At 42.7% G+C, this 27,943-nt stretch overlaps 1 protein-coding gene across 3 annotated transcripts; it reads right to left on the bottom strand.

Moving 5' to 3' along the window:
* Nucleotides 1–6,415: 6,415 nt before the first annotated feature.
* On the bottom strand, nt 6,416–27,912 carry LOC135473803 (DNA-directed RNA polymerase II subunit GRINL1A-like). Of its 3 annotated transcripts, XM_064753700.1 has the most exons (7): nt 27,854–27,912; nt 24,636–24,789; nt 23,694–24,221; nt 16,498–16,759; nt 10,885–10,921; nt 8,912–8,966; nt 6,416–7,052 (listed from the first exon to the last, which is right to left on the bottom strand). In XM_064753700.1, the coding sequence occupies exons 2-7, from the start codon at nt 24,743–24,745 to the stop codon at nt 6,944–6,946; spliced, it is 1,101 nt and encodes a 366-aa protein (XP_064609770.1). In that variant the 5' UTR covers nt 24,746–24,789; nt 27,854–27,912; the 3' UTR covers nt 6,416–6,943. The 3 variants fall into 3 exon arrangements, with proteins under 3 accessions (XP_064609770.1, XP_064609767.1, XP_064609769.1); XM_064753697.1 differs by lacking the exon at nt 8,912–8,966 and having other exon boundaries at nt 10,830–10,921; XM_064753699.1 differs by lacking the exons at nt 8,912–8,966; nt 27,854–27,912 and adding an exon at nt 27,745–27,777 and having other exon boundaries at nt 10,830–10,921.
* Nucleotides 27,913–27,943: the final 31 nt, after the last annotated feature.

The raw sequence follows: 27,943 nt of genomic DNA, 5'->3' as shown, positions 1-27,943 counted from the left end.
TTTTAACCAACTTAAAATTTATGCTATAAATGAAGCTTGTGATTTAACATATCGTGACGTGATATAGGTTAATCTTGAAAACTTCGTAAACACGCCGGTCAAATTAAAAAAATACACCAGCCATTTCGGGTTTCTTGTTGAAAACACTCGCAAATGCGGATCAGTCTATATGTCCGCCCACCGGATGTGGCATAAAGTGAAAGGAATGCAGCCTGGTGATACCCGTTTCTGACCTGAACATACGTGTTTTAGGTGGCCTACACGATCCGTGTATTGATCCGGACATGATGTTATTAAGACGTCACCTTTACACAAACGCGGCAAATGGTAAGACATGATCGTGAAGAATCACAGCCACACGAGAGTGCTGTCTGCCAGTGTCCGGGCGAGGTCACAGGCGGGACGCGCGCGCTATTGCACGTGTTTTATTCACAAGAAAGTCGCGTTGGTTTGTGAAAATTATGCGAGTATTTGGTCAGTTTACTATAAAATATCTGTCCCATGTGCCGACCGTCGACACCAATTAGAAATTCTGATCGGATATTTACTCCCTTCATTATGAACTGATTTTGTTGTGCAGGGGTAGGTTACATATTTCAAGATAAATTTTCCGCTTTTCCTGGCTAGTATATGTTCAAATAGCTGAAACACGAGGACCGATCCTTTGTTTGCAAACTGGGATATGTCGATGTCTGTAAACGGATCTATATTCACACCTTCCGACGATAATCCTGCACGCCTCAGTAAGTCACCGACACAGCCCAGTAGAGAGTTTGTCACGCCCCAGTGGAGCGTTATTGAGTATCTTGGAGCGCGACACGAGCGGTAAACAATTGACTTTTAGCCTGAGCTTTTAGGCATTAAAATGGAATTAACGTACATATCACATATATCTGATTCTGTTTTCAGAGATCCTGCATTCGAAAGACGCTTCTTCATCAACAGATTTTACAACACTTGTCCTAACGATTGTGGCTATTTTTCTGTTATAAACGTCGGCAACAGGAAACCTTGCTCATTTGATAAGCTTCAGGCTTATCCATACTTTCTATATGGCCTCAAGAAGGATACATGCAGTGTACTCAACAACAGTGGTAAGTCCTGACAAACTAAAGTTAACAAACAGTAAAAACTATCGATTATCAATTTAACTTAGGAGATAACTGTTTGATTTCATAAACATTGTATTTACACTGCACGGCAAGCTTAATTAGATTTCTGGAAGTTGAAATATTGGTATTCCCAAAAGCAAAATCCCTTTCCGACTCTAGGAACATTTTGAACAACTGATTGACCTTTGTGTTTCTTTGTGTTTTAGGTCAGGTAGGTGATGGGGACCACTTCGTTATCTCCGTGCAGACGTGATATTGACTGGGTAAAAGCTGAGAAGACGTCTGCCATGATGACTCAGAAATCTGCGTACTGAACTGCATCCTTAATTACGTTATACTTAGACTGCCTTTTTTACGATCAAATTTACAAGGCACCCTTATCCTATCAAACATGCTCAACGCATCATACTCTAAAACGAACACATTAGTCTGTATTGCATTCTCTTTACCCCTAAAGACGATTAAAATCTGTACTGATTCCCACCATGATAAATGAAAAAAACGTTTTTCCCTGAAAGAAGTTTATTTCAATGCCCCTACATCCCTTGCTCAGAAAGATGACAACATCATATTCCGTTCTGCATCCTCTGCCAATAACTGTTGGTAACATTTATTTTGGGAAATATTAGTCTCCCATACTCTGTTTCTCCCTTGTGATTGTGAAAAGATTTACTTATTGATTTATTGATTTATTTGTATTTATTGGCAGCTATGCCTCATGTACTTGTATGTCATACCTGTGGGGGCAATTACGAGACTAAATACTCAGTGAAGATATTTGTTTTTCTATCGGAAATATACTGTTCCTCACGCATTCTTCTACTGAGCGTGTAGGTCCAATACTTTATGATAAATTCCATGGACGTTAGCAAACAACATGTGCTGTCTAGCATCTGTTTTTGCTAGTCGCGGATTAGCACAGAGTTGATAACTGCTTTAATTACTTGATCGGTGTAGTACACTGGATCAGATTAAACGTACTTCTAAAGAATGTTGGTATGCAGTTGTGGTAGTACATGAATCGGATTCAGATGGAATTTGATCAGTGCCCACAGTATTTCCCCATCCAGAATCTTAGGGTAAATGTCAGATATCTATAATTCTCTCCATCAATGTTAAAGAGAATACAATGATTAAATAATTGATGGATGGCGAACAAGGTCACATACGGTAGGCCCTACTGGAGAACTTCAAGACTGGAGAACGTCAGTACTGTGGAACTGCGGTTACATACTTCCGTACTAGAGGATGGGTGGTGGGTGTGGCCTCGGTGACCAAAAAGCAGGACTCTCTCACCAGTGTGATCGCTGTGAGTTCAAGTCAAGATCATCCCGCCTTCCTCTCCGCCACTACGTGGAAAATTCTGTAAGCAACCTATGGACGGTCGCGGTTTCCCCTAAGGGCTGTGCTCTGTTTCCTCCCACTGGACACTGGACTAAACCCAAAGTAGATCACCACACCTCACCAGGAGGATAAGCTGATGATGGTCAGGGGTTTGGACACTGGCTTGAGCCCAGAGTAGACCACCACACCTCACCATGAGGATAAACTGATGAGTCAGGGGCCTGGACACTGGACTGAGCCCAGAGTAGACCACCACACCTTACCAGGAGGATAGGCTGATGACAGTCAGGGGCCTATACACTGGACTGAGCCCAGAGTAGACCACCACACCTCACCAGGAGGATAGGCTGATGACAGTCAGGGGCCTGGAAACTGGACTGAGCCCAGAGTAGACCACCACACCTCACCAAGAGGATAAACTGATGAGTCAGGGGCCTGGACACCGGCCTGAGCCCAGAGTAGACCACCACACCTCACCAGGAGGATAGACTGATGACAGTCAGGGGCCTGGACACTCGATTGAGCCCGGAGTAGACCACCACGCCTCGCCACGAGGATAGGCTGATGACAGTCAGGGGCCTGGGCACTGGACTGAGCCCAGAGTAGCCCACCACACCTCTCCAAGAGGATAAACTGATGAGTCAGGGGCCTGCACACCGGCTTGGGCCCAGAGTAGACCACCACACCTCGCCAGGAGGATAGGCTGACAGTCAGGGGCCTGGACACTGGACTGAGCCCAGAGTAGACCACCACACCTCACCAGGAGGATAAACTGATGAGTCCGGGGCCTGGACACTGGACTGAGCCTAGAGTAGATCATCCCACCTCACCAGGAGGATAGGCTCATGACAGTCAGGGGCCTGGAAACTGCACTGAGCCCAGAGTAGACCACCACACCTCACCACAAGGATAGGCTGATGACAGTCAGGCGCTGGACACTGGACTGAGCCCAGAGTAGACCACCACACCTCACCAGGAGGATAAACTGATGAGTCAGGGGCCTGGACACTGGACTGAGCCCAGAGTAGACCACCACACCTCACCAGGAGGATAAACTGATGAGTCAGGGGCCTGGACACTGGACTGAGCCTAGAGTAGACCACCACACCTCACCAGGAAGATAGGCTGATGACAGTCAGGGGCCTAGACATTGGATTGAGCCCGGAGTAGACCACCACACCTCACCACGAGGGTAGGCTGATGACAGTCAGGGGCCTGGACACTGGACTGGCAGAGTAGACCACCACACCTCACCAGGAGGATAAACTGATGAGTCAGGGGCCTGGACACCGGCCTGAGCCCAGAGTAGACCACCACACCTCACCAGGAGGATAGACTGATGACAGTCAGGGGCCTGGACACTGGATTGAGCCCAGAGTAGACCACCACGCCTCGCCACGAGGATAGGCTGATGACAGTCAGGGGCCTGGGCACTGGACTGAGCCCAGAGTAGACCACCACACCTCTCCAAGAGGATAAACTGATGAGTCAGGGGCCTGCACACTGGCTTGGGCCCAGAGTAGACCACCACACCTCGCCAGGAGGATAGGCTGATGACAGTCAGGGGCTTGGACACTGGACTGAGCCCAGAGTAGACCACCACACCTCACCAGGAGGATAAACTGATGAGTCCGGGGCCTGGACACTGGACTGAGCCTAGAGTAGATCATCCCACCTCACCAGGAGGATAGGCTCATGACAGTCAGGGGCCTGGACACTGCACTGAGCCCAGAGTAGACCACCACACCTCACCACGAGGATAGGCTGATGACAGTCAGGCGCTGGACACTGGACTGAGCCCAGAGTAGACCACCACACCTCACCAGGAGGATAAACTGATGAGTCAGGGGCCTGGACACTGGACTGAGCCCAGAGTAGACCACCACACCTCACCAGGAGGATAAACTGATGAGTCAGGGGCCTGGACACTGGACTGAGCCTAGAGTAGACCACCACACCTCACCAGGAAGATAGGCTGATGACAGTCAGGGGCCTGGACACTGGACTGAGCCCAGAGTAGAGCACCACACCTCACCAGGAGGATAGGCTGATGACAGTCAGGGGCCTGGACACTGGACTGAGCCCAGAGTAGACCACCACACCTCACCAGGAGGATAGCCTGATGACAGTCAGGCGCCTGGACACTGGACTGAGCCCAAAGTAGACCACCCCACCTCACCAGGAGGATAAACTGATGAGTCAGGGGCCTGGACACTGGACTGAGCCCAGAGTAAATCTGGTAAGATATCTGGACGCTGGACTACGCCTAGAGTAGGCCATGACACCTCACCAGGCGGATAAGCTGATGACAGTCAGGGGCCTGGACACTGGACTGAGCCCAGAGTAGACCACCACACCTCACCAGGAGGATAGGCTGATGACAGTCAGGGGCGTGGACACTGGACTGAGCCCAGAGTAGACCACCACACCTCACCAGGAGGATAGGCTGATGAAAGTCAGGGGCGTGGACACTGGACTGAGCCCAGAGTAGACCACCACACCTCACCAGGAGGATAGGCTGATGACAGTCAGGGGCGTGGACACTGGACTGAGCCCAGAGTAGACCACCACATGTCAGAAGGAATGAATAAATGAATGCTGGAAATTTAACGTAGAACAACAATTTTTCAGTCATTTGACCAGGGGGAGTCTTAAGGTAAGGTTACATATATAGTTTGCTGCTGCCACTGAAGTATTATGCTGAAGAGACCAGACATGACACCCCACCCATTCAGCTGGGTGGCGGTCAGGGTCCTGAACACTGGAATGAGCCTAGAGTAGACCACCACACCTTAACAAAAAGAAAAGCTGATGATGGTCAAGGGTCTGGACACTGGACTGAGACAAGAGTAGACCACCACACCTTACCGGAAGGATAAGCTGATGACGGTCAGGGGTCTTGACACTGGCTTCAGCCCAGAGTAGACCCACTCCCCAAGCTGAGGATGATCAGGGGCCTGGACACTGGACAGAGCCCATGAGCTTACCTCACGAGGAGGATAAGCTCATGACCGTCAGGGCCCTAAACACTGGACTAAGCCCGAAATACACAACCACGTCTCACCATAAGGATAAGCTGATGATGGTCAGGCGCCTGGAAACCGGGCTAAGCCCAGAGTAGACAACAAGACCTTGCCAGGAAGATTAGATGATGACAGTCAGACGCCTGGACACTGGGCTGAGCCCAGAGTAGGCCACCACACCTCACCAGGAGGATAAACTGATGACATTCCGTGTGTTGGACACTGGGCTGAGCCCAGAGTAGACCACCACACCTGGCCAAAGAGATAAGCTGATGATGGTCAGAAGCCTGGACAATGGACAGAGCCCAGAGTAGACCGCCCCACCTTGACAAAAAGATAAGCCGAGGACGATCCGCGGGTTGGACACTGGACTGAGTTTAGAGTAGACCATCACACCTCACCCAGGGTAGACCATCACACATCATTAGGAAAATAGTCTGATGAGGGTCAGGGTGAGGTGTGAGTGAGAAACACCGGACAGAGCGCGTAACAGACCATCACACCTCGCCAGGAGGATAGGCTGATGACACTCAGGGTCCTTGACACTGGAGTCAGTCTACTGTCACACACTTCACAAGGACGATAAGCTGATGACACTCAGGGTCCTTGACACTGGAGTCAGTCTGCAGTCACACACTTCACAAGGATGATAAGCTGATTAACATGATGAAAACATATGTGTTTTCCGTTTATATCATTGGGAAGAAAATTGTTGTCAGGTTCCGAAGTGTAGTTATGAACAAAGTAAGCTGCTTTAACAGCACCACTGGAAAGGTAAAACAACCTCTTGATAACATGAGCCCTGGCTACATGTAGCTCATGTACATAAAGCAATGCTCCAGTTTTGACTGATTGCCAACCCCATATCAGGGGCTCCAATTTCCTCCAGGTAGTGACACAAAAAATAAGGAATAACTAACGACTGGTTTTGTTTGTCTGGAAACACATTTAATATTATAAAATCTGGTGTCAGAAAGTCCACATTCAAACTGTTTTCAAAACTGCTGTGTTGCACAAATGGAAATCATCTCCATTTTCCTTGAATATAATGGAAGATGAAGATGAAAAGAGAAAGGTGAAGACATTGTAAGTACATGCTAATGATGAGTAAACGATAAACTGAAAATGAAATAAGTACAAGTTTAGGATGAAGTAAGGATGAGCTCACACTGAAGGAAGTACAAGGTGAGGAAGAACATAAGGAAAGGACAAGGACAGCGTGAGGATGAAGTACATGTAACGATAAGATAAGGATGAAGTAAGAAGTTTAATCCCACCTAATGCTGGCCGCCGTCGTATAAGTGAAATATTCTTGAGTACGGCGTAAAACACCAATCCAATAAATAAATAAATAAATGAAGTAAGAATAAGATGATGAATTAAGGATAAGATAATGAAGTAAGGAAAGAATGAGGATGAAGCAGAGGAAGAGCGAGGATGAAGGGAGAAGAAGCTCAGGATAAACTACTCTGGATAATCCTCCTCTGGATAATCCTCCTCTGGATAATCCTCCTCTGGATTATCATCGCTGTCTAGGTGGTCATCCTTATCATCATCATTCTGGGAGCGATATCTGTCAGAGAGTTAAGGAACCTCACTGATGTGTTTGTTTTGTGGCACAATCTATTCATTCAGGAGATGGTGAGTCCTAGATTCAGGTCAGCCTCAACGGTGACAAAGAACCTGGTATGGTAAGGCGGAGAATCGGTCCCAGTGTACAAAACTGAGCATCTCAACAAATTTAACTGTCTATAGCTGTGATTGACAGCTGTTAACACACTTGTACGGCTGCTTTTTTTTTTTTCACTTTTGTTTTACCCTTTTCTTTTCCTGGTATGTGACAAGCATGTGACTTATAAAGCTCTTAACATGCACTAAAGCAAGGTATAGGTCATCCAAAAATGGTAGCCTGATCCAGTCATATTGAAATATCTTATTTTTTGTGCTAGACACTGTGGTATGGGGAAAATCAATGCACCACAAACGTAACTTTCTGAGAAATTCTTGAGCACGTAGCTATGCAGCAATCAATTAAATACAAATATAACAAAAGTTCAGCCTTGTAGTTCAGCTATGCATAACATGTTAATTAAGAACCACAAAGATTCAAACTATTCCTAGACACTATTTCCACAGTGAATGCGTGAGTTCATTGTACTATGAAGGAGTGAGTGAACGAGTGCTTGGGATTTAACATCCTACTTAACAATTCTTAAGTCACATAATGACAAAGGATTCCTTAGAATGCATGTAATGTGCCTCCTTGCTGCAGGATGGATTTCCATCACTCTTTTATTTAGTGCTGCTTCACTTGAGACGTCTTACCGAAGGCAAGTAAGCTGCCCCGCCTGAGCAATGATAGTGATACGGGTCAACCAGTAATTGCACTATCCCCTTGCAATAGAGGTACAACTTCCTTTTTAAGATCCTTGGTGTGACTCGACCCAGGATTGACACTGGGTCTACTGCTCCAGAAGCGCACACTCTACCGACTGTACTATCAGGGCCAGTTGTACCTGGATTTTATCTGCCAATCTATCATGTAATGAAATGATTCTATAACGATACGCCATTGCCATCTTCCCCTCAGGGTTATACACTTCCATCTTCACATGGATTTTACCTGCCAATCTATCATGTAATGAGATGATTCTATAAGGATACGCCTTTGCCATATTCCCCTCAGGGTTATACACTCCCATCCTCACATGGATTTTACCTGCCAATCTATCATATAATGAGATGATTCTATAAGGATATGCCATCGCTATTTTCCCCTCAGTGTTATACACTCCCATCTTCATATGGATTTTACCTGCCAATCTATCATGTAATGAGATGATTCTATAACGATACGCCATTGCCATCTTCCCCTCAGGGTTATACACTCCCATCTTCACATGGATTTTACCTGCCAATCTATCATGTAATGAGATGATTCTATAACGATACGTCATCGTCATCTTCCCCTCAGTGTTATACACTCCCATCTTCACATGGATTTTACCTGCCAATCTATCATGTAATGAGATGATTCTGTAAGGATATGCCATTGCCATCTTCCCCTCAGGGTTATACACTCCCATCTTCACATGGATTTTACCTGCCAATCTATCATGTAATGAAATGATTCTATAACGATACTCCATTGCCATCTTCCCCTCAGGGTTATACACTCCCATCCTCACATGGATTTTACCTGCCAATCTATCATGTAATGAGATGATTCTATAAGGATACGCCATTGCCATCTTCCCCTCAGGGTTATACACTCCCATCTTCATATGGATTTTACCTGCCAATCTATCATGTAATGAAATGATTCTATAACGAAACGCCATTGCCATCTTCCCCTCAGGGTTATACACTCCCATCTTTACATGGATTTTATCTGCCAATCTATCATGTAATGAAATGATTCTATAACGATACGCCATCGCCATCTTCCCCTCAGGGTTATACACTCCCATCTTAACATGGATTTTACCTGCCAATCTATCATGTCATGAGATGATTCTGTAAGGATACACCATCGCCATCTTCCCCTCAGGGTTATACACTCCCATCTTCATATGGATTTTACCTGCCAATCTATCATGTAATGAGATGATTCTGTAAGGATACGCCATCGCCATCTTCCCCTCAGGGTTATACACTCCCATCTTCACATGGATTTTACCTGCCAATCTATCATGTAATGAAATGATTCTGTAAGGATACGCCATCGCCATCTTCCCCTCAGGGTTATACACTCCCATCTTCACATGGATTTTACCTGCCAATCTATCATGTAATGATATGATTCTGTAAGGATACGCCATCGCCATCTTCCCCTCAGTGTTATACACTCCCATCTTCACATGGATTTTACCTGCCAATCTATCATGTAATGAGATGATTCTATAACGATACGCCATTGCCATCTTCCCCTCAGGGTTATACACTCCCATCTTCACATGGATTTTACCTGCCAATCTATCATGTAATGAGATGATTCTGTAAGGATACGCCATCGCCATCTTCCCCTCAGGGTTATACACTCCCATCTTCACATGGATTTTACCTTACAATCTGTTATGTAATGAGATGATTCTATAAGGATACACCATCGCCATCTTCCCCTCAGGGTTATACACTCCCATCTTCACATGGATTTTACCTGCCAATCTATCCCGTATTTGATGATTCTATAACGATACGCCATCGCTATCTTCCCCTCAGGGGTATACACTTCCATCTTCACATGGATTTTACCTGCCAATCTATCATGTAATAAAATGATTCTATAACGATACGCCATCACCATCTTCCCCTCAGGGTTATACACTCCCATCTTCATATGGATTTTGGGGCCTCCATGGCTCAGTCGGTTAGCGCGCTAGCGCAGCGTAATGACCCAGGAGCCTCTCACCAATGCGGTCGATGTGAGTTCAAGTCCAGCTCATGCTGACTTCCTCTCCGGCCGTAAGTGGGAAGGTCTGTCAGCAACCTGCGGATGGTCGTGGGTTTCCCCCGGGCTGTGCCCGGTTTCCACCCACCATAATGCTGGCCGCCGTCGTATAAGTGAAATATTCTTGAGTACGGCGTAAAACACCAATCAAAAAAAAAAAAAAAAAAAAAAAATCATATGGATTTTACCTGCCAATCTATCATGTAATGAAATGATTCTATAACGATACGCCATTGCCATCTTCCCCTCAGGGTTATACACTCCCATCTTAACATGGATTTTACCTGCCAATCTATCATGTAATGAGATGATTCAGAAACGAAACGCCATTGCCATCTTCCCCTCAGGGTTATACACTCCCATCTTCACATGGATTTTACCTGCCAATCTATCATGTAATGAGATGATTCTGTAAGGATATGCCATCGCCATCTTCCCCTCAGGGTTATACACTCCCATCTTCACATGGATTTTACCTGCCAATCTATCATGTAATGAGATGATTCTATAAGGATACGCCATCGCCTTCTTCCCCTCAGGGTTATACACTCCCATCTTCACATGGATTTTATCTGCCAATCTATCATGTAATGAGATGATTCTATAACGATACGCCATTGCCATCTTCCCCTCAGGGTTATACACTCCCATCTTCACATGGATTTTACCTGCCAATCTATCATGTAATGATATGATTCTATAACGATACGCCATTGCCATCTTCCCCTCAGGGTTATACACTCCCATCTTCACATGGATTTTACCTGCCAATCTATCATGTAATGAGATGTTTCTATAAGGATACGCCATCGCCATATTCCCCTCAGGGTTATACACTCCCATCCTCACATGGATTTTACCTGCCAATCTATTACGTATTTGATGATTCTATAAGGATACGCCATCGCCATCTTCCCCTCAGGGTTATACACTCCCATCTTCACATGGATTTTACCTGCCAATCGCATTGCCGCATGCTGAGCTCGCAGTTCCTACATGGAGAGAAAACAAACAAGATTTACTGCTGGTGTGAAATTTGTCTTATGAACACTAAACATCTCTGTTCAGAAAAAAAGCATAAAGAAAGGTGAGAATTGGCAGTAAGCTACAAGTAAACCATTTTCAGCATGGCAAAGCCAGATGATGTACTTGGGAAAGGTGAGAATTGGCAGTAAGCTACATGTAAAACTGTCTTCTGATGTACTCTGTAAAAGATAAGACTACAGCACGCAGCTGGTACAGGTACATCCATGGCTCAGATATGTACACATGTTGGTACAGGTACATCCATGGCTCAGATATGTACACGTGTTGGTACAGGTACATCCATTGCTCAGATATGTACACGTGTTGGTACAGGTACATCCATGGCTCAGATATATACACGTGTTGGTACACGTACAGCCATGGCTCAGATATATACATGTGTTGGCACACGTACAGCCATGGCTCAGATATATACATGCATTGGCACACGAACACGTACATCCATGGCTCAGTTATATAAGTGATGGCACACGAACACATACATCCATTGCTCAATTATATAAGTGGTGGCACACGAACACGTACATCCATGGCTCAGTTATATAAGTGGTGGCACACGAACACGTACATCCATGGCTCAGATACGTACACATGTTGGTACAGGTACATCCATGGCTCAGATATGTACACGTGTTGGTACAGGTACATCCATTGCTCAGATATGTACACGTGTTGGTACACGTACAGCCATGGCTCAGATATATACATGCGTTGGCACACGAACACGTACATCCATGGCTCAGTTATATAAGTGGTGGCACACGAACACGTACATCCATGGCTCAGATATGTACATGTGTTGGTACACGTACAGCCATGGCTCAGATATATACACGTGTTGGTACACGTACAGCCATGGCTAAGATATATACTTGTGTTGGTACATGTACATCCATGGCTCAGATATATACATGTGTTGGTATACGTCCATCCATGGCTCAGATATATACATGTGTTGGCACACGAACACGTGCATCCATGGCTCAGATATACATGTATACATCTGTTGGTACACGTGTATTCTCTCAATTCTCTTATTTTTATTTAGTGTCAAATATTTGTAAGATACAGTTTCATTCGACTTTCAAAACGTTAGTTTGTGACAAGCTCCAATGTACCAGAAACCAAATTAACTTCCTTCTTCATATGTGCACAGTTAATACAGACTTATTTTAGCCTTTTAGTTGTATTTCTTGAAAATGGCAAAATGCAAACACTGACTTTCAGAAACATAACATTCTGTCAGGACAGAGACAATCTTAATAATGTATTCACTTTGAAATATCAAAATCAGACCAATATTTTACAAAAGTAGTTCTACTGAGAACTACTTTTGGTGTATCATTAAACACCAAACACACAGATGTACACTGATCTACAAAAGGAACCTTACCAAACAGCATGTATACATTAGTAGGACACAAATGTAGCAACATACTACATTTGTATATTTGGCCTCATATTTAACTTTTAGGGCCAAGAAACAAGTCTTCGGCAATTTTTGATTAATTTCTGTCAGAAAGAAATTAAGTGTTCGCCACAAAGTATCATTTTAAGTTGATGTCATCCTGATTCCGAGAGTGCAATTTACAGGTCAAATATAGCATTTACTTCGTTGAGAATCCCTCTCATATCGCCTGGTGTATCACTACTTAAAGTAGATCCCCGGCGCTGGTGGGTAGTTGGATGTCCCTGAATCTATTCCCATTGTTTAAAACAATGAAAACCGAAAAAAAGGGACAATTTGGTCATCAAACATCGGAAAATCCACTCCACTTTGATGGAGCCACCACTGACCTTGTGACGTCACAGTGGTACACTTACATGTACTGCAGACATGTGAGGCTTCTCTATGTGTACAACACAAACAGCAGGAAACATCGCTACACTTTTACAGATAATTTTGACATTATTCCATTCCTAAGGCTTACGACTGCAGTAACACAGCACAGGATACTGTAAAGTTACATATATGGCCTAAAAATGGCACAGATTTAGAAAATATTGGCCAGATCTTGTCAAAGTTGTCCTTTCATAACGAGGAACTTGATCGTAGTCGTATGAGACTGGCTAATTCAGCCATGCCTAGCGATACTAAAATGAAAGGCTGAAGGACGAGCCTAATGATACCCCCCAAAAAGTCAAACCAAAGATGTCTGAATTTTCACTCGCAGAATGGAGAAGTTGTTAGGCTACTTGCTTCTTTCAAGCAGCAGCTTGTGACATGAACTGTCACAACTGTCACAGAGCCGCTAGCCTTTGCCCTACAACGGCCATGAGGCCGCAGGGCTCAGTTCTCACCTCGCCAACAGGCTGCTATGCGTGCGTGACACACAACACCGGCGTTGTGTGACAAACTGTTGTTGTCAGCGCAACTCACAATCAGCTGGCCCGCCACTGCGTGTATCCTGGTGTCGCAGCCTATGTCGCTCAGCTTGGCTATAACAATTTATAGTCTGTTAACTGCGAAACTGAGCCCATCCAGGGCCCCACGACCGACGGCCGAAAATCCAATGTTTTTTTTAAAATGGAATGTCAACATGATATTTTTTTTAAATGCAGTTTATAGACATAGCATAAACACTGTCTTTAAGGAACATTTAGTGTGAAAATAATGTTGTTGGATTCTTCTTTAACATACAGGCATAAGGTCACAGTTCAGTCCGTGTAAACTGGATTGAATAAACTGGCCAAGGACTAGAGAGCTATAAAATAGCTGAGGGGCCTCCTTGGCTCAGTTGGTTAGAGCGCTAGCGCAGCGTAATGAACCAGGAGCCTCTCACCAATGCGGTCGTTGTGAATTCAAGTCCAGCTCAGGCTGGACTTTCTGGCTGCCGTCGTATAAGTGAAATATTGGCCTAAAACACCAATCACATAAATAAACAAATATAAACTGACAGTGAATGCACTGGTCAAGGACTACAGATCTGTAAACTAGCAGTGAATGCAATGCTCAAGGACTGCAGATCTGTAAAACTAGCACTGAATGCAATGCTCAAGGACTACAGATCTGTAAAACTAGCACTGAATGCACTGGTCAAGGACTACAGATCTGTAAACTAGCAGTGAATGCACTGGTCAAGGACTGCAGATCTGTAAAACTAGCACTGGATGCATTGCTCAAGGACTGCAGATCTGTAAACTAGCAGTGAATGCACTGGTCAAGGACTGCAGATCTGTAAAACTAGCACTGGATGCATTGCTCAAGGACTGCAGATCTGTAAAACTAGGACTGAATGCACTGCTCAAGGACTACAGATCTGTAAACTAGCACTGAATGCACTGCTCAAGGACTGCAGATCTGTAAAACTAGCACTGAATGTACTGGTCAACGACTACAGATCTGTAAAACTAGCACTGAATGCACTGGTCAAGGACTACAGATCTGTAAACTAGCAGTGAATGCACTGGTCAAGGACTGCAGATCTGTAAAACTAGCACTGGATGCATTGCTCAAGGACTGCAGATCTGTAAACTAGCAGTGAATGCACTGGTCAAGGACTGCAGATCTGTAAAACTAGCACTGGATGCATTGCTCAAGGACTGCAGATCTGTAAAACTAGGACTGAATGCACTGCTCAAGGACTACAGATCTGTAAACTAGCACTGAATGCACTGCTCAAGGACTGCAGATCTGTAAAACTAGCACTGAATGTACTGGTCAACGACTACAGATCTGTAAACTAGCAGTGAATGCACTGGTCAACGACTACAGATCTGTAAACTAGCAGTGAAGAACACATGGCCAACGACTACAGATCTGTAAACTAGCAGTGAATGTACTGGTCAATGACTACAGATCTGTACACTAGCACTGAATGTACTGGTCAATGACTACAGATCTGTACACTCGCACTGAATGCACTGGCCAAGGACTACAGATCTGTAAACTAGCACTGAATGCACTGGTCAACGACTACAGATCTGTAAACTAGCACTGAACTACAGATCTGTAAACTAGCACTGAACTACAGATCGGTAAACTAGCACTAAATGTACTGGTCAACGACTACAGATCTGTAAACTAGCAGTGAAGAACACATGGTCAACGACTACAGATTTGTAAACTAGCAGTGAAGAACACATGGTCAACGACTACAGATCTGTAAACTAGCAGTGAATGCACTGGTCAACGACTACAGATCTGTACACTAGCACTGAATATACTGGTCAATGACTACAGATCTGTACACTAGCACTGAATGTACTGGTCAATGACTACAGATCTGTACACTAGCACTGAATGCACTGGCCAACGACTACAGATCTGTAAACTAGCAGTGAATGCACTGGTCAACGACTACAGATCTGTAAACTAGCACTGAATGCACTGCTCAAGGACTACAGATCTGTAAACTTGCACTGAATGCACTGGTCAAGGACTGCAGATCTGTAAACTAGCACTGAATGCACTGCTCAAGGACTGCAGATCTGTAAACTAGCACTGAATGCACTGCTCAAGGACTACAGATCTGTAAACTAGCAGTGAATGCACTGGTCAAGGACTGCAGATCTGTAAAACTAGCACTGAATGCACTGCTCAAGGACTGCAGATCTGTAAACTAGCACTGAATGCACTGCTCAAGGACTACAGATCTGTACACTAGCACTGAATGCACTGGTCAAGGACTGCAGATCTGTAAACTAGCACTGAATGCACTGCTCAAGGACTACAAATCTGTACACTAGCACTGAATGCAATGCTCAAGGACTGCAGATCTGTAAACTAGCAGTGAATGCACTGGCCAAGGACTACAGATCTGTAAACTAGCAGTGAATGCACTGGTCAATGACTACAGATCTGTACATTAGCACTGAATGCAATGCTCAAGGACTGCAGATCTGTAAACTAGCAGTGTATGCACTGGTCAAGGACTGCAGATCTATAAAACTAGCACTGAACTACAGATCTGTAAACTAGCACTGAACACACTGGTCAACGACTACAGATCTGTAAAAGGAGCAATGAATGTACTGGTCAACGACTACAGATCTGTAAACTAGCAGTGAATGCACTGCTCAAGGACTACAGATCTGTAAACTAGCACTAAATGTACTGGTCAACGACTACAGATCTGTAAACTAGCAGTGAATGCAGTGGTCAAGGACTACAGATCTGTAAACTAGCACTGAATGCACTGCTCAAGGACTACAGATCTGTAAAAGGAGCAATGAATGTACTGGTCAACGACTACAGATCTGTAAACTAGCAATGAATGTACTGGTCAACGACTACAGATCTGTAAACTAGCAGTGAATGCACTGGCCAAGGACTACAGATCTGTAAACTAGCAGTGAATGCACTGGCCAAGGACTACAGATCTGTAAACTAGCAGTGAATGCACTGGTCAACGACTACAGATATGTAAACTAGCAGTGAATGCACTGGTCAACGACTACAGATATGTAAACTAGCAGTGAAGAACACATGGCCAGTGCACATGCTACATGGACATGATCATGTACCTGCATAGAATATTAAAGGCAATGTAAAAAAATCATATACAAATCTATTACGTACCTCTTGCTTCATAGCTTGAACTTTTTGGAGCTGAAAAGATTCATCAAGGGAGACAGTTCTGACACGGTCATACTTGTATTTGGGAGGTGTCGCCGAAGACTCGGCAGTTTTGACATCCATGATGCGTCCTGTTAGTGGATTTCTGCCACCAGACGGATCTGCCTGAAGATTAACACTTTCGTAATCCCTGGCTGTTTGCTTTGCCACTCCCGTCCCCCTGTATTCCTTAGGAAGCTCCTCCAATGTACGGATTTTCAATGAGCTGCATTTTAAAAAAGAGAAATGGTAGAAAACAATTCAAACAGAGATTAAAAAATGTAAGAGATCTGCCAACATACATTCACTCCTACAAATATTTTCATGCAAAAATACCTTAGCTATTAAAATGTAGTAAAAACAGGGGAAGGCAGACAGCCTCGCATTAAAGGAGAAGAAAATATAAATATCAAGCAAATACCACTGAAAAGAGTGTGCATTTCCATGCAGGTGCAGGCCACAAAAAAATTCTAATATGTACCTCAAGGTGACAAATTATAAACAAAATCCGCTGTGGGCGACTCCATTTTACCTAAGAACTAGTCCTGAAGTGTTCTGTGTGAGGAGGAGAATTGCCGATGGAAACCACCGAAGTGCAGTTGGTACATTTCCAGTAGAACTCTTCTTCCCAGAAGTAAGTGAACAGTGCAGTTCGTTTTCCGCTTGACAATGGGGAAACCGGAATGCTGGATGTAGGTTCCGAGTTTACACGAACAAGCCAGCAGTTTTAACCAGTCTCATTGGCAGAGAGGCAACACACCTCCAGCATAAATTACAGGGTGTTAGAGAAGGAGGACGGGATGGACTCAGCGATTTATGCCAGCTTTGCCGTATTCAGGCTTTACGTGTATGGAGAGGAAACTTATGCAGCAAAAATGCAGCAGGCACCACCAGATAGAAAAAAATGTGTTCTTTTCATCCTGTAGTGTCATGTTTTTAAGTTTTCTTAAAAAAATTCTATCTGAGGTTCTTGTTCTATGTTTGTTTAGAATCAAGATCATTACATGTTTTGCAGTTGTGAAAATGTTTTTCCCTGTTACAAAAGGGAATCCGACTTAATATTTGTTGCATTGCTTCTCCTACATTTATACAAGTCAAGTTGATGTCAACATGATTGACCCACATGATTTCTGCCAAATCTGCCATGTGCATATCGGTCCTAAGTGGACTTGAGAGCAGTTATATTTATTTATTTATTTGATTCCTGCCTTACACAGTTATACTTACTGTCATTCCTTGTGAGGGATTTTACCGGGGTCGAGATATGGGCTTTCATGCCATTCATCATTTGTACTCCATTTTCTGTATGTAGCACTTTGTAAGCTTGTGTTTCGCCACTTGCTATTTTCTGAGACGTTATTTTGGAGCTTGTATCGCTCATCGTCTCTTTGTGCAATTACGTACATTTCATCCCAGTTCACCCTGAGAACTTACACCTTTGTAGACAGTCATGGACCAGCCATCATCAGAGGGCCGTGCCTTTGTCACTTATCCGTGTATCATCTTTCCATTGGAGAATTCCTCTTAACTGTGGATTCTATATTTGTGTGGACTGACTTGCCTTTGGAAGCCAAAATATTCCATCCGCATTTAGATGCTATCATCAGTTAGAGACTGTATACTTTTGTAATTATTTGTATTGTTTTGTATCTTATTGTCTGTTGAATTACTTGTCTAGTTTGTTCAAATATATGTATTGAACTTATTCCAGCCTCTATGGGTTTGATCTTATGTAAGGCCTATCACTGATCTGAGAGTTGAACAAGCCAGTTACACTACAGCTCAGGCCTAGAGGCAATTGCTTACCATCCACAGACATAGGCCCATCCCAGTTTGCAAGCAAAAGCGCAAGCATCAGTTTCCAACTGTTGTCGACAGTCAGCACACTAATTTTGATGTACATCTATATTACGCCATGTGGAACCATGTGACAGATATTTTATAGTAAACTGGCCAAATCTTCGCATAAATTTTAAAAACCAATGTGACTTTCTAGTGAAATAAAGTGCATGCAATTGCACGCGTGTCCCGCCTAGGACCTCACTCCCACACCTACAGACAGCACTCTGATGTGGCCGTGCCTCTGCGTGATCCTTCACGCGCATGTCTTATCATTTGTCACGTTTGTATAAAGGTGATGTCTAAATAACATCATGTATTCATATTTATAACTGCAAGGATCGTGTAAAACATTACCGCTCAAACTGAAGAAAAAAACACTTGTAATCACATGTTTATTGATACACGTATAAGCTATTCACTGTCATTTAATCTCAACTTTTATTCAAGCTCACAAATAATATTTGGCAGGCCTAACTGAATTCATCTGAGTACAGGTTCAAATCCTGTATTGTTAAGCATAAATGAACAGAGTGGAATCAATTCCATGAAGACATTTTGTGGTCACAGAGTCAGAAATAAAAAGGTACACTATGTCTGCTAAGCCAAAAATTCAAACAATGTGTATTGATATACCTCTGCGTGTATGCAAACTGGTGCAAACGGGAAATTATTACCGTATTACTTTTTCTGTGAGAAAAAACATTCAAACGAATCATTTTTTTTCTTCTTGCGTTTACTATGTGGGTGCTTTTCCTACATGGTTTGGCACAAACTCCAAATTCTCCAGAGCCATACAGTCAAAGTCTAACTTGTTCTGTATCATGTTTTTATTTTTTACCACTTCTGTTCATGAAACTTCATACTGTACTACCACCTTGTTGTTTTTACCACTTCTGTACATGAAACTTCATACTGTACTACCACCTTGTTGTTTTTACCACTTCTGTTCATGAAACTTCATACTGTACTACCACCTTGTTGTTTTTACCACTTCTGTACATGAAACTTCATACTGTACTACCGCCTTGTTGTTTTCACCACTTCTGTACATTAAACTTCATACTGTACTACCGCCTTGTTGTTTTTACCATTTCTGTTCATGAAACTTCATACTGTACTACCGCCTTGTTGTTTTTACCACTTCTGTACATGAAACTTCATACTGTACTACCGCCTTGTTGTTTTTACCACTTCTGTACATGAAACTTCATACTGTACTACCACCTTGTTGTTTTTACCACTTCTGTACATGAAACTTCATACTGTACTACCACCTTGTTGTTTTTACCACTTCTGTACATGAAACTTCATACTGTACTACCGCCTTGTTGTTTTTACCACTTCTGTACATGAAACTTCATACTGTACTACCGCCTTGTTGTTTTTACCACTTCTGTACATGAAACTTCATACTGTACTACCGCCTTGTTGTTTTTACCACTTCTGTACATGAAACTTCATACTGTACTACCACCTTGTTGTTTTTACCACTTCTGTACATGAAACTTCATACTGTACTACCACCTTGTTGTTTTTACCATTTCTGTTCATGAAACTTCATACTGTACTACCGCCTTGTTGTTTTTACCACTTCTGTACATGAAACTTCATACTGTACTACCGCCTTGTTGTTTTTACCACTTCTGTACATGAAACTTCATACTGTACTACCGCCTTGTTGTTTTTACCACTTCTGTACATGAAACTTCATACTGTACTACCACCTTGTTGTTTTTACCACTTCTGTACATGAAACTTCATACTGTACTACCGCCTTGTTGTTTTTACCACTTCTGTACATGAAACTTCATACTGTACTACCGCCTTGTTGTTTTTACCACTTCTGTACATGAAACTTCATACTGTACTACCGCCTTGTTGTTTTTACCACTTCTGTACATGAAACTTCATACTGTACTACCGCCTTGTTGTTTTTACCACTTCTGTACATGAAACTTCATACTGTACTACCGCCTTGTTGTTTTCACCACTTCTGTACATTAAACTTCATACTGTACTACCGCCTTGTTGTTTTCACCACTTCTGTACATGAAACTTCATACTGTACTACCGCCTTGTTGTTTTTACCACTTCTGTACATGAAACTTCATACTGTACTACCGCCTTGTTGTTTTTACCACTTCTGTACATGAAACTTCATACTGTACTACCGCCTTGTTGTTTTTACCACTTCTGTACATGAAACTTCATACTGTACTACCGCCTTGTTGTTTTTACCACTTCTGTACATGAAACTTCATACTGTACTACCACCTTGTTGTTTTTACCACTTCTGTACATGAAACTTCATACTGTACTACCACCTTGTTGTTTTTACCACTTCTGTACATGAAACTTCATACTGTACTACCACCTTGTTGTTTTTACCACTTCTGTTCATGAAACTTCATACTGTACTACCACCTTGTTGTTGCACTGCGTGTCAGCTTCAAAGTCTCAATTAAGTGCTCTAAATCACTGAGTGGCAGATAACTTTCCACTGCCAAATGATTTCTACAACAAGAAAAATCTTCTATGGAAGAAAAGAAAGACATTTGTCCATCTTTTAACTTGTTATGGGAAGATGAAGAATGAGCTAGTTTTAGCAGTTGTAGTGATCCATTACAAATCTCACATGTTATGGGAAGATGAAGAATGAGCTAGTTTTAGCAGTTGTAGTGATCCATTACAAATCTCACATGTTATGGGAAGATGAAGAATGAGCTAGCTTTAGCAGTTGTAGTGATCCATTACAAATCTCACATGTTATGGGAAGATGAAGAATGAGCTAGCTTTAGCAGTTGTAGTGATCCATTACAAATCTCACATGTTATGGGAAGATGAAGAATGGACTAGTTGTCCCAGTCGTAGTGATCCATTACAAATCTCACATGTTATGGGAAGATGAAGAATGAGCTAGTTTTAGCAGTTGTAGTGATCCATTACAAATCTCACATGTTATGGGAAGATGAAGAATGAGCTAGTTTTAGCAGTTGTAGTGATCAATTACAAATCTCACATGTTATGGGAAGATGAAGAATGAGCTAGTTTTAGCAGTTGTAGTGATCCATTACAAATCTCACATGTTATGGGAAGATGAAGAATGGACTAGTTGTCCCAGTCGTAGTGATCCATTACAAATCTCACATGTTATGGGAAGATGAAGAATGAGCTAGTTTTAGCAGTTGTAGTGATCCATTACATATCTCACATGTTATGGGAAGATGAAGAATGAGCTAGTTTTAGCAGTCGTAGTGATCCACTACAAATCTCACATGTTATGGGAAGATGAAGAATGAGCTAGTTTTAGCAGTTGTAGTGATCCATTACAAATCTCACATGTTATGGGAAGATGAAGAATTAGCTAGTTTTAGCAGTTGTAGTGATCCATTACAAATCTCACATGTTATGGGAAGATGAAGAATGAGCTAGTTTTAGCAGTTGTAGTGATCCATTACAAATCTCACATGTTATGGGAAGATGAAGAATGGACTAGTTGTCCCAGTCGTAGTGATCCATTACAAATCTCACATGTTATGGGAAGATGAAGAATGAGCTAGTTTTAGCAGTTGTAGTGATCCATTACAAATCTCACATGTTATGGGAAGATGAAGAATGAGCTAGTTTTAGCAGTTGTAGTGATCCACTACAAATCTCACATGTTATGGGAAGATGAAGAATTAGCTAGTTTTAGCAGTTGTAGTGATCCATTACAAATCTTACATGGGCTCACTCGTAAATCACTACTTAAAAGATTGTCACTTTCCGATCAAAAACACACACATCAGATGTTTTACTTCAGTTTCATGTCTTGTGTTACTCTTTCAAAAATGTTTTAAATGATTCTGACAATGAACTAAATTTTGGTCAATTTTCCACAGCCAGCGTGAATGTCTACCAATGCAATGCTCAGCCTTATGTGTGATCAGTCACATTGGACGGATCACTGACTCTGCAGGTGAGTGTCTGTCCCAGAGCTCTCTAAAGGCCCTCTACAAACTCTCTACAAATTCTGTACAAGACCTCCAGGATCACGCTAATCTCCTGCCTGGTTTTGACTTTTACCCTGCGCTGTACTGTATTTCTCATCGTTACTCTCTGAGAGCGGTACACTTATACGTAAGATACACTGTAAGTACCAGTGTTAAATACAAATAAAAGCTTCAGTAAGCTTCTAAACATCAAATCTAAATCACTGGTGAAAGCACCATGGAGGAGCTTCCAACTGCTCATGATTTACTTATGACCATAGCAATACTAACATCCTAATGTCCGCCTTGTATCAGGTTACGGACAGCCCCGATGCTACTGCACTCGGGAGCCTGTCCACCTTGTATCAGGCTACGGACAGCGCCAATGCTACTGCACTCGGGAGCCTGTCCACCTTGTATCAGGCTACGGACAGCGCCGATGCTACAGCACTCGGGAGCCTGTCCACCTTGTATCAGGCTACGGACAGCCCCGATGCTACATCACTCGGGAGCCTGTCCACCTTGTATCAGGCTACGGACAGCACCGATGCTACAGCACTCGGGAGCCTGTCCACATTGTATCAGGCTACGGACAGCGCCGATGCTACTGCACTCGGGAGCCTGTCCACCTTGTATCAGGCTACGGACAGCACCGATGCTACAGCACTCGGGGACCTGTCCACCTTGTATCAGGCTACGGACAGCGCCGATGCTACTACACTCGGGAGCCTGTCCACCTTGTATCAGGCTACGGACAGCACCGATGCTTCAGCATTCGGAAGCCTGTCCACCTTGTATCAGGCTACGGACAGCGCCGATGCTACAGCACTCGGGAGCCTGTCCACATTGTATCAGGCTACGAACAGCCCCGATGCTTCAGCACTCGGGAGCCTGTCCACCTTGTATCAGGCTACGGACAGCCCCGATGCTACAGCACTCGGGGACCTGTCCACCTTGTATCAGGCTACTGACAGCACCGATGCTACTGCACTCGGGAGCCTGTCCACCTTGTATCAGGCTTCGGACAGCCCCGATGCTTCAGCACTCGGGAGCCTGTCCATCTTGTATCAGGCTACGGACAACCCTGTTTCTACAGCACTCGGCACACAACCTCCACTAAGCTTTTATGTACACGATGCACTAAAACACTGAATTGACACCTCCATCCTAGGATTCCTAACAGACACAATGAGCTGATAAACAGCATCCTGGATGATTCACAAAGCTGCCACAAGCTAAGTTAATTGTTTCACAGTAGATAAGATCAACTTTGACCTTAAACTTAGCAAATCAGTACATTCCAACCAGATTTGTAAAAATGAAAATCTGAGCACTGGGCATTCTCACCTGTTTGGTTTGAAATGCTCTTTCTTGCTAGCCGATGCCTGCTCACTCTTCTGCATGACTTTGAGATAACTGTTTACAGTTTCCGACTCCTGTTTTGGGTGTTCCTTCATCATATACACCTTGTTATGCTGAGCAGTGTTCATAAGTTGGGCTAGCTGGGCGTCAGCTTCTGAAGTGTCCATGGAAACTTTGTCTCTCACAGACAAAGACTGAATTCTCAGGCAGAAGTCTTCATTAGTCGAGCTGGGTTTAGCTTCTGTAACTTCTCCTGAAGCTGTATTTTTGTCTCTTAATTTTGCAAATTGTGACGTTGCTCTTTTCAAGTTTCCAGGCACTGCTGTTTCCACAGATGAGGGTGAGTCAGATTTCACTTGGGTATTCTCTGCAAGCATCCTTACTTGCATGTCTTCACCTATCTGGGATGTCTGGCACATCTCCTGTTCCTTTCTCTCTGTAATAATTCTCTGTAAAGTGTCTGCAAAGGCTCGAACCTTCCGTCCGCCATCGGGTAGAGAGCGCAAAAAAGTCCTAAAAAAATGTAAAACAAAAAATAATGTATGATAACTTGAGACAGTTTATCAGGTACCACAATGTATGTAATCATCTACTCCTGGATTAATCTTACTATAGTATAACTCAGCTCTGTGATTTATTTATTTATTTGATTGGTGTTTTACGCTGTACAGCTCTGTGATTTCACTGTATGAATCCATGCTGGCAACTATGCTATAAGTATGCTGTTTGATATTAAAAAAAACACAATAATATTCAAGTAGAATTCACCACTAACTCCACAACACATTCATACCACAAAATACTGTGTTGCCTAATGAGTTACAGCTATTCCACGAACACAAAGCAGAAAAACAAAATCCAAAGTCAGATGTTTTTTCAGCATTACTTTCCCAGCCACACTGTTGCTATATGTGATTAAAACCATACTGTTTTTGTAAGATGGCCTCCTGCCTCCTTAGTAAATCCATCAGCTCTACCGTGGACTTTGTGTGAAGATCTCCCAGGTAACCCTGGTGCTCTGGGGCAGAGCCAGGCATCTTCTCAACTCTCCAGCTTTGTGGGCGACTTCAGAACATTATACCTGCAGTCAAGCGGAACACAAACACAAAATATTACATGTATATCTGTGATGTTTTACACACACGCACCACAAATTACTCACTGAGAACATAAGTAATTAGTGAACAAGTACAAATTCAGAATAGCTACGACTCAGGCCTCTCACTAAAGTGATACAGAATTGAATCAGATATTGGCTAACAGCGGAGACAGCATGGCCAGTGTTAAACCCAGTAGTTAAGTCCTTGGTCATGCTTGATTAAATCAGCCACACCTAAACTTGACTTTGGGCTAAGCATAGCCTGGACTTGCCTCTTTCTCATGTCAACCTATCAGCAACAATTCTGTATCTCTTTCAGGGAATGACCCATATTAAAAGATGGAATGAGAGCAACTTGAAACTGGTACAGTAGCTCAACAACTTATCATTACTATCTGAATACTAAACCATGGGATAGTCACATATCAGATACATGTATATAAATGGTACCCAGTCATATCCTCCAACAGCCAACTTGTCTAAGTCAAATCCTCTAATACCTTACCGGCCCGGATAGCACAGTTGGTAGAGCATCCGCTTCGGGACCGGTAGATAATGGGTCAATCCTTGACCGAGTCACACCTAAGACTTTAAAAGAGGAAGTTGTTACTTCCTCGTTTGGCATTCAGCATGAATAGTGCAACGACTGATTGACCCGTATCAGTATAATGGCTCGGGCGGGGTGGCTTACTTGCCTTCGGTAAGTCGTCTCAGTGAAGCAGCACTAAATAAAAGAGCGGTGGAAATCCGTCCTGCAACAAGGAGGCACATTACAAGTACATGCACCCTAAGGATTCCTTTGTCGTCATATGACTGAAAAATTGTTGAGTATGACGTTAAACCCCAAGCACTCACTCACTCACTCTAATACCTTAGGTCGAATTGCCTACAGCCTAAGTCAGATCACCTAACAGTATATACGTTGGATATTTTGGATTACTAGTTCCTTTTTATCTGCATTTGTTTGCATTGAGAACTTGTGCTTCATTTTTGATGCCTATATTTTAGGAAACTCCATTTTTACTGCTCAGACCAGTGCCCGCGAGTAGCCTCGGAAGCGGAGTTCTGCAAGAGGACAAGATGTCATCTCCCTTTACCTCACCTCGCCAAGCACAAAGAAAAAAATTAGATAGAGAATAAATTAACATCTGGATTTACATACTGTTGTTTTTTTTCAATTAAATACAGTATTACAAATATACGTATCTGTTTTATGCCACATGCGCTTTGGTTCCTAGGCTTAGAGCACATTTTAATTCCAGCATCACATATATTTTCATACTAATGTGTTTCTTTCGAAACAAGAGAATCTGAAACAAATGATATACTAATAATAAACAATATTTGGACAAAAGATATGAACGAGTGTGTGTCAGTGAATACTAGCTATCTTTTGTACGAGCCCATTAAAGCAATATCCCCCGAGATGAGTTTCTTTGGGTTGATTGTACTTTAAATAACATATCATCGGTAATAATCTGAAACGGATTAGAACAATAGTTATATGGATTTATTAGAATGCATAACGATCTTCAATTGAGTAAGAAGTGACACTTGGAAGACTAGAATGAGCTGTAATACCTGGTACTGGTGCTGAATGAAGACTGATCAAAGAATGGTTGCACCACTGGTGGCAAGTGTCACTATAATTAGGGTCAGTTCAATCGGTATGGCTTATATGCCGACGTATGTACATATGCTCTTATTTAAATGCTGTGTTCAAGTAATGTATACATTTACAAACATCATTTGCCTGTTTGCCAACTCCGGCTTCTTTTGGAGAAGAAATATTTGCAGAGAGTACGGCCATGGAAAATTTGGAAGAAAACACTCCCTCTCCTGCTCTGGCAGCCACTGTGTGAACATCCTAAGACTGTCAACAGGGCCAGACAAAGACTACGACTAAATAAAAGTTAACACATCCTTGCAATGGAACAGGTGGTGTGTGATTTTGAGGCCGGAATATGGAGGGCACTGCGAGACATCTTCTTGAGTGTAAAAGATCACCAGTCAAAGATATCTGAGTTATGGAGAAATTATTCAGATGGCATCATCACTGCTGAGACATGCGAATGGTCATCTAAGGGACTAAGATATTAATCAGTATATTATCATTATCCTGTATTAAATAATACACTGTTCAGTCAATGTTTATTATCTATATACAATTTGTTCAAGAAAGAAAGATGTATGAAAATAGTTCTGGTGCAGAACTGCCAATATCTTATAAGTATCTTTTGTATTAAATATTTGTTATCATGATGCATTTGTGAAGTAAAAGAGATTTATATATACATTAGATACAACAGATACATATATTTGTAAAACAGCTCTATTTTACTGAAAATAACAACAGTATGTTTATCCAGATGTTTATTCTCTATCTGATTTTTTTCCTTGTGCTTGGCAAGCTGAGGTAAAGGGAGAGGTAAGAAAACAGTAATCCAAAATAACCAATATATAGCCTATATTGTTTGGCCACCTGACTGTAGATGATTCAACCTAAGGTATTAGACAATTCGACTTAAGGTATTAGACGATTCGACCTAAGGTAATAGATGATTTGACTTAGACAACTTGGTTGTTAATATGACCTGTATTCACATAAATAGGCCTCTTAAAACTTGTTACTGGCCTTCTGCAGTAATGTTATGATGCTTAAAAATAGATGTCAGTATAGCACACTGGTTTAACTTTCATAAAATGTCATGAATAAACACAGGAAACAGGTAAAAAATAAAATATGCACATGGAAAAGTCGTGTGCGAGATTTTTATTTTTTATTTTTACCATGAACAACTAATTATAACATCCCGTTAAGTTTCATCCGGGATAAAGACAGATCCGTCAATCTTAATCTGTGCAACAACTGTTGTTGTTGTTCACGAGTTGTTGTTGTCAATTTGTTATGAGGTCATTTCAAAAAAAGAAAATAACCCGAAAGTTTCATAAAATCAGCAGAAGATGAACTTTCCAATCTTGACAGATTCACGCTTTGTGTCATATGTCTTTGCGTTTCTGAGGGCCTCCTACAAACGACTCTTACGGTAAATCATGAACGCTGCTTCCACCGCTATGTCCGCTTGAAATGACGGGATCTCCACTATACACAGAGCATGCATTTTGTCACTTCCGC

The sequence above is a fragment of the Liolophura sinensis genome, chromosome 8, assembly GCF_032854445.1.
Source record: "Liolophura sinensis isolate JHLJ2023 chromosome 8, CUHK_Ljap_v2, whole genome shotgun sequence".
Taxonomy (NCBI): Eukaryota; Metazoa; Mollusca; class Polyplacophora; order Chitonida; family Chitonidae; genus Liolophura; species Liolophura sinensis.
Note: the sequence above shows the minus strand (reverse complement) of the source record. Positions and strands in the feature narration are given on the sequence as shown.

What these genes read in the sequence shown, in the direction of transcription:
- LOC135473803 (XM_064753697.1), bottom strand. Translation starts at nt 24,745, where the DNA reads ATGCCTGGCTCTGCCCCAGAGCACCAGGGTTACCTGGGAGATCTTCAC. An exon ending in GAGGCCATCTTACAAAAACA is followed by an intron (nt 24,222 to 24,635) that starts GTATGGTTTTAA and finishes ACATTTTTTTAG; the next exon opens with GACTTTTTTGCGCTCTCTAC. An exon ending in GAGGGGAAGATGGCGATGGC is followed by an intron (nt 7,053 to 10,829) that starts GTATCCTTATAG and finishes ACTCTCTGACAG; the next exon opens with ATATCGCTCCCAGAATGATG.